This window comes from Alnus glutinosa, chromosome 1, assembly GCF_958979055.1.
Source record: "Alnus glutinosa chromosome 1, dhAlnGlut1.1, whole genome shotgun sequence".
In the NCBI taxonomy this organism is placed as follows: domain Eukaryota; kingdom Viridiplantae; phylum Streptophyta; class Magnoliopsida; order Fagales; family Betulaceae; genus Alnus; species Alnus glutinosa.
Genome location: NC_084886.1, coordinates 5790073 through 5798233, shown reverse-complemented (window position 1 = coordinate 5798233; position 8161 = coordinate 5790073). Strand labels below are relative to the sequence as shown.

General features: G+C 39.0%; 1 protein-coding gene across 1 annotated transcript; it reads right to left on the bottom strand.

Annotated features, from left to right (window-relative positions):
- Nucleotides 1-1889: 1889 nt before the first annotated feature.
- On the bottom strand, nucleotides 1890-3994 carry LOC133858647 (protein FEZ). The gene is made up of 3 exons (XM_062294120.1): nucleotides 3496-3994; nucleotides 3036-3337; nucleotides 1890-2778 (listed from the first exon to the last, which is right to left on the bottom strand). The coding sequence occupies exons 1-3, from the start codon at nucleotides 3674-3676 to the stop codon at nucleotides 2041-2043; spliced, it is 1221 nt and encodes a 406-aa protein (XP_062150104.1). The 5' UTR covers nucleotides 3677-3994; the 3' UTR covers nucleotides 1890-2040.
- Nucleotides 3995-8161: the final 4167 nt, after the last annotated feature.

The following is an 8161-nucleotide window of genomic DNA, read 5'->3' as shown; positions in this document are numbered from 1 at the left end:
ACAAAAACAAAAACCAATTTTTCAAAAGTTCTGGTAATTTGGAGGCCGGAATCAGAGTGTTGACAATTTGTAAGACTAGTTACAAACGGGTGATAATTTAAAGTGTTAATCTGTAATTTTTCCTAAAAATAACCAATCAATTTGTAAGTTTAAACGTGCCCGAATAAAAGAAGTGTGGTATGCACACAATTAGGTCTTGAATCTTCGTGACAAACTCATGGGGATCTTGAGTCTTGACCTGTAAAAGTGCTTCAACTGGGAGTACTGGGACAAGGTGATCCATAATTAACTCAAACTAACAATTGTCTTAAGAGTGGGCTCGGCCTGCATACCTGGCTTATACTTCACTGAAAACCAAGGCCCAAGTACTGATCCAGCGTACCTGGCGATCACATATTTGGGCTTCTTGTGAGCCCTTTCATTTTTTAGTGGTTTTTTTTTCATTTTTTTTTTTTTTTTGGCTAAACCTACATACTTAAGGCGAGCTTGAATTTCTACTATCATCGTTTCTATCATGTAGTGTTGTGATTCGTAATGAAAAGTAATCTTACAGTGTAAAGGTAATCGCTTTCGAGTAATGCTTTTTTTTTTTTTTTTTTAAGGTTATTAACATAAAAATTCACTTAAAACACATTATATTAGTCGATATGAAATAAATGTGATAGATAGATATAAAGGATAGCATTGCTTAATCGTTTCCAACTCAAGTACTTAATTAATTTTCTGAACCATAGTGGTGATACAATAAATATATAACCACTCTAAGTCCACTTAATTAGCAGAATATTCTCATGTCAAAAAAAAAAAAGAAAAAAAAAAAAAGCAGATTCTACATGAAAAATAATTAGAGGGCTATAAGAGTGTCAAGTGGCAAGAATCTAATTAAAGGACCACTCAATGCATGGAACCTCTCATAAAAAGGGGTGCACATCTCTAAGTATGCAGCTAATTCCTCTTCTCTCATTCTCTCCATTCAAATTTCTTTACCGACTTAAGAATCAAAGGCTAGCTCTCCTAGTTCTTCAAGACTAGTTTCCAGTGGCTTCCTTGTTTTGCATGTGTTTTCCAACTAGTTTGGCTGTCCAAGAAAAAATGCTTTAACATTATCATTTATCAAAAAAAATAAAAAATTGAAACGCTCAAATAGTTGATAAGGAGTCCGGCTATGTCATTTTCAAGAGCTCTCTTCTACCAAGTATATCAGTTATATATAAAACCTCATTCTAGATAGCTCTCGCCTCTCTCCCCCCTACATTGAGCCCCCTCCTTGCGAGTGACTGATTCCTCCTAATGAGTGTTGACGAGGGAGATCGAAGGGAGGAGACTCCTTCCCTTTTTCTTCATTTTCCCTTTTGTCATTCTCCTTTTTCTCTCTGCAACTTGAAAGCTAGATGTACCGTGCATCCTAATATATTCCTCAACCTACTCAGCAGCAGACTTCTTTCCTTGCTCCTTGACCCTAATTAAGAAACAGTACTTGTCTCAAGTCTCAACAGCTTCTTTTTGTTTTTGGGTAACTCCTAACAGTTTCTCTCTAACTTTTATGAAGTTACGTACTCTTAAGAAAGCTCTTCTCGGGTGCATGCAGTCAGTTCAATTGCGTATTATTGCTTAAACAACGGAATGGTCAGTGCTTAGTAGCATTGGTCCATATAAGACATATTAATTAAGTATATAATCACCCCCCCACCCCAAAATAAATAAAATAAAATAAAAAATGGAAAAAGAAAGGTGGAGACAGAGTTTCCTAGTTTAATTTCTTGTTACAAGGGTTGCCGGCCGGCCTCATGAAAAGTCATGATATTGAATCCAAAACAAACCCATGTTTGGCGTGTGTGTTTGTGTGCATGTTTTTGTCGTTAATTTGGACTCCAAATATGGCTGTCAAATTTTCAAAATTCATTAAACGTGGGTTCACATTCTATTTCAGTCGTTATACATTCCAAGGGCCTACAAGAAGATTCTACAAAATGAACTTCAACTACCGGTAACGTCTAAAAGCCAGAAAACAATGGCTTTGACTGTTAATCTAGTTTTTTACTAAGTATAGCTCTTGGTTGTCGAAAAACTTGTTGACAATTCACTAGGACATGGTGAAGAATCCCACACCAAGTTGGGCTTCCAAGCATCGACATTGGAAGGCAAACTGAACGGAAATCCAATGGATCGGACGGTCTCCCACTGGTCATCGGTATGCATTAGATTAGGATTCTTCATCGAGGCATTGGCATGCTCACCATGGCCGCCATCAATGTTCCCTTGCATGTCTTGAAGTAAATTGATTGAGAAGCCATTGCAATGTTCTTGTGGTACTCCACCATAGTCTATACTGTCATGAGTAGTGGCCTTAGTTCCAAAATCTCCAAGCATTGAAGACGGCATGTTCAACAGCATGGAAGAAAGATCAACTGTGCATTTAGCCGGTATTGAAGTTTCTAGAGGGGAAAACAAGAAGCTAGAGTGTAGCTCTCCAGTACTCGAGATGGGAAGTTGAGTGGATTTATCAACTATTTGATTTAAGGATTTGTAGGATGAAAAATCTAAGGGAGAAAATGCACTGATCATATCATTGTTTATCGAGAACTGAATGGGCGAACAGCTGGCTTTTGATGTTAATGACATGTTCTCCGAACTGATGAATTGATTACACTGGGGACCTTTGGCTAGCATGTGACCAGTTGTGTTGGTTTCAGGCAGTGGAGACACCCAAGAGTGAGATAGAGCTCTTTGGGTTGTGGAATTAGCTTTCTTGAATATCCTGCATATTGCCCACGAGTCCTGCAGGTACATAAAAGATAGATATATAGCAACTTAGTACATGCATATAATTCAATAGAAATGATATTTAGTAAACTGTTATATAATCAAGAAAACGTGATCAATCTTTGATTTTCTTTTTTACAAGTTCTTGTTGATTTAAAGACTGATTTTGACTGTCTTATTAACCGGTTATATAATAATCTACTAAATAGCATTACTAGTAATTCAAAAGTACAAAGATTCAAATGAATATACAGCAGTTCCAAGACACTTACGTTGGCAGGAATGCCTTTGTCCAGGAATCTCTTTGGAGGTGCTGAGTCGGAAAGTGAAGGTAACCGAAACTCATGCATCATCCAGTCAGTTTTGACCCCCTTGGCGGCTCTACCTTTGTAGAAAACAAGGGATTTCTTCAAGCCAATGCACTTGGAGCCTTCAGAGGAGTAGATCGGCCGATCAGTTCCCGTGGCTTTCCAAAACCCTGCTCCGGTCACCCGGTTAGGCCGCGCACTGTTTCTGTACTTCCTGTCCCTAGGGCAGTAGAAATACCACTCTTTTTCCCCAGTGGTGGCCAACTCTACATGCAAAAATGTTGACACAAAAAAATTATTATAGATTGGAATAAACTTTTTCTTCATTAGCTAGCTATCTAGATCGGTTATATATGAAAGCTTCGTAAACAGAGTCATGACTCATGCATATATAGATTAAGCTAAGGACTTTAGTTTATCTTACTTGGAAGATCCCATGGATCATATTTATAGATATCAAGCTGCTTGATGAGCTCGATAGAGAGAGGTCGCTGCTGAATCTTTCTCTTCAAATAAAACCCAACAAGCTCCTCATCAGTTGGATGAAATCGAAACCCTGGTAGCAAGACTTCATCCAGTTTATCAGCATCACTTCTCTCATCCATACCTTCCTGTCTCGATCTCTTCTTTTTGAACCCTAATTTGACCACTGAAAAGATATGACTAAACAAAGGAATATATGGAATAAGAGTTTTTTTTTTTTTTTTCCGTTACAGGTTTTCCCTTTGAACCAACACCGACTCCGTACCTGTGGATGAAAGTTTCTGGCAAACTAAACCTAGCTACTTTGCAACTACTGTCTGTAAAGCAAACCCTAAAAATATATGAACTGAAAGGAAATGAACACAAAGACACCAACTTGGCTAAGGTTACTTAGTTTGAAGCCATTATATGGTTCCTGAGAAGGGGTCTGCCTCCGAAGGATCAGCCGCCTTTTCTGGTGATTTTAAAGTAGTGTGTGTTTCGCGAGGATCGCGTTGGCTCGCAGAGAAGCCAATGACAAAGCTCTTAGCTAGAAAGAACAACTACCAAGAAACCCCAAGTCAAGAAAAATGGATTAATTTTGATAGAGAGACTAATTTCTCACTTGTACGTCCCTTAATGAACCCCATCTGGGGTTTGTTTAATCCAAGTCGTGGAATCTCAATAAACCACCAAAATCTACGGTTTCTGGGGATTATGGGTCCGTGTTTAATTTCCCATTTAATCATATTAATTTCATGAAAGTTTAATTTCTACTATATCCAGTACTACAGATGAAGACAAATTAAAGTAGACCTCCAAGAAAGTAATTTTATATGGTCTATCTTTGAACTACTATTTGGAAACGTAGACCCGAACCAACTTCCAACACATTGATCAAATTTTATATTCAACCTAAAATTCCTATGACACCACTTAGGATTATATTATTGTTTCAAGCTTCTCAGAATCCGAAAATCCCGTTTCTATTCCATTCCCCAGAGCTTCTATTCCACTGACTTTGTCAGATTGAATCAATATATCTTTGTGTCAAATGTGCAGATACCACCAAAAACGAACGTGTGATGAAAGTCTAAAGGGGTAAAAGGGACCACTTACCCTAATTATTAGAACATAGTGAAATTAAGTTCTTGTTTGACCCACTTGGAATTAAGGATCCCCGCATATCTTTCGGAGTTGTTAAAAAATTTCCAAGTAAATTAATTAATTGACTTTCTGGGTATTCTTGGCTCTCTAATTGGCTGCTGCTAAAACGGTTTTCTCATCTGCTTGACAATTTTGCTCTTGAGCATTGTGAGTTCGGCCATTTCTTCCCTTAAAAAAGAAACTTCTAAGAGCAACTTCAATGTTTTTTTTTTTAAAGTAATTTTGTCAAATCACCAACTGGGTTAGTGTTAAAAGAGGAACAGGAGAGCAAATGTTATATATATATTAGTTCAAATCTTGTTTCTATCATTCATCTCTCATTTCGATTAAGTATTTCATGTGATTTGAATCACTTATTAAGAGAGAGTATTGAAATATTAATTAAATAATCACATCAATTATTTTTTATCAGCTTAAACTTTTTAGGATAAATAATAATTTAACTCAAAAATATTGCTGACATAAAGAGAATTCAAGTCATGGTATCCATTCTATAGTGGTTAGAATTTATTATTTAACTCTGAGTCGGGAACATGTGAGAATATTGTTTGAAATAACCCTGAGGGATTGGATTTGAACTTTGATTCAACTTGTTTAATATAATGTGTATCGAAATACCAATGCATAGATATGTTGTATCCTATGGAATATGTTGTTTTTTCTTTTTCTTTTTGATCATAAATGTCATTGATCGATCACCACATTTTTAAGATGGAATGGAACTTAAAAGCAAACAAGCAATTTCGTAGATGGAAAAATCATCAAGAAACAAATTAAAGAAACGAACAAATTAAGTTTAAGAAAGCTCATGAGCTAATTAACTTCACTAAATTAATTAATTAATTAATATGAACATGAAGACACCAACACTAGCTCTTGAGATTTGAAAGCCAACAATGGTCGTACTGTATTTTTGTGGTCTAGTGTTGGTCGGTCTAGTCATTGTCCATGTGCCACATCACATGCATGATCATTTCTGGCTCAAGAAGGCTGTCTATATATATATATATATATATGAAGCCATCGCTTTCTAGAACTAACCCTATAGGGATGGGTAATATACATATATAGACGTTGTGAGTGAGTGTTGAAAAGGAGACATGGGTTTTTGGGTCATATAGAATGCATGCACAAGTCAAATTCTGTGATTTTGTGGGCTTCCGAAAACCCGAGTATGGAATTCCTCAATTTCTTGCTTTTAGTAAACCAAGTTATTATTATTACAATTTGAATTTCCTTAAAATTAAACCCCCATGAATTGTCCTTAATTAATTAGGTCCAAATTTTCATACTAAACTTTGCTAACCATGTCTAGTGGTTGGATAGCAATTAGGAAGCGAAGTACAAAGTAGTTAATGAGGGAAGCTGAGGGAGTCAAATGCCAAACTTGGGAGTGCAAAATCAGTGAAACTCCCAAAATCTAGCCCTCGGTTGGAACCCTTTCTGTCTGTTGCTTGACCTAGGGTTTGCTACCCATGCGTGTAAACAAAGTAAAAAAAATGATCAGTCAAACTCTTCAAGCTCAAGCATCTATACAACCTCTTTCCACGTGAATACATTAATCTCTAAGTAAACATGTAGCTGCATGCCGAATGGCCATTTAAATCGAAACCAACCAGCTAGTGACGTGGGTGCCACATTTTCCTGATAGGTCAGGGCCTCATATTAATTATTATTATTATTATTTCCATCTTGTCTTCTGGGAGGCCGGGTGTATATATATATCTGTATATATCGATTTCTCAAAAAAAAGTTTCGATCTCACCGAACACCTCCGCACACACCATTACGCATCGCTTAAATGTGCGGCTCAAAATCCCACTTAACTCACGCGTTGCCAACAGGTGCCAACCAGATTTTATGCGCTTGCACATCCTAGGTGGGTGTCTGTGCATGGTCCACATGTGCATGATGCGCATTCATCGGACTCTTGGGGACCTAATCGGATCACTAGCAAAGATACTCCTTCTATACGGTCATGGCTGTGAACAAGGGATTTATGCCCACCAATAATAACTTGCCCTGTCACTTTAGTACACCAGAACACATCAAAACAATATAGGCTGAAAACACCCGATCACACCAAATTCATGAAAAATAAATAAATATTGAAGCTCCTCAACCCAACCCGTCAGTCGACTGCCTCTTCCCTGTCGCTGGACGGCCGGTCCTCCAGCCACAGAGATCCGGCGACAGAGTCTCGGCAACCATCGGCGAGCCTCCAGATCCTCTTCCCCGCGGCCTCCCGACACTGTCGACAGAGATCCAACCTGAGCCTCATCCACTCCCGAGATCTCTCCCTCTCGTCAGCCGTTCTCCCCTCTCGCCCCTCTGGTGGCTTTTGGTGATCAAATTTGGTCAGTGATCACATTTGGTCCAGTGATTTGGTGCTCTCGGCATTCTGGTTCAATCGGAAATGGTGAACGGCAATGTGGTCGGGGTCGAACTTGGGTCGGCCACGTGGTGGCGCGGCTTCCATGGGCTACGCAGGTTTAGGGGTCGGGGGTCAGGGTTGGGTTTCCGACGTGAAGACACCCATCTCTCTCCCTCGATCTCTTCATTTCACTGCAAAGAAAGCAAAACAAATCAGGTGTTTTGCTTGTATTTGATTTTCTTGCTCCAGGCTTACGTGTCAATTTCTCATTAGTGGGCAAACAAAGCCTAGTTTCTACCACGTCCGAATTGAAGTTATTCCCCACTAGCTCATTGCCAACATGTTCAACAATCCATCATCGACTTGTTATGCCAACCCATTGTTAGCCCAATTCATTGGCCCATCGTCAATCTTGTTCATCGGCCCAATATTGTTGGCTCAATTTATCGGACCATCATTGGCTAGCTCAATTCATAGGCCCATTGTCTGCCCAGTCGTTGACCATTGTTTGGCCGCAGCAGGCAACCACAATTCGGCCTAATCACACCCATTCGACATTGGTTTGACAACTGCACCCGTGCTACCCTCCATCGATCTTTGGCAATTGCTCCACCACCTTCGACGACCATACTGCCACTTATACAGACAATATCTCCACTAACTATTCCCACCTTCTCTGCCACATTCTACTATTGTCTTCCACCTCACTCCAATGAATGAGTCAATTTCCCAGTCAACTCGCCAGTAAGCAGCAAGTCAACTCAATTCCCCCCTCCCTCCCTCCCAAAAAAAAAAAAAAAACCTAAAATTGAGTTTGGGGAAGAATGCTAGAATCTATAGGATTTTATTCCATATTTACAACAATTACAATAATAATGTTAGGGGTGTAAACCCAAAGTCGGTTCTCAGTTATTGGCTAAAACCGGTAACCGACTCTAGGGTCCCCGGTTATTAAAAATTACCAACTAGCTCCGATAACCAAGTAGCCGGTTAACAACCCGGTTAGCACCCAGTTATCCGGACTGGAGCACAAAATAGGAATTTCCACCATTTTCTTCACTTTCCCAGCAAACAAACAAACAATAAA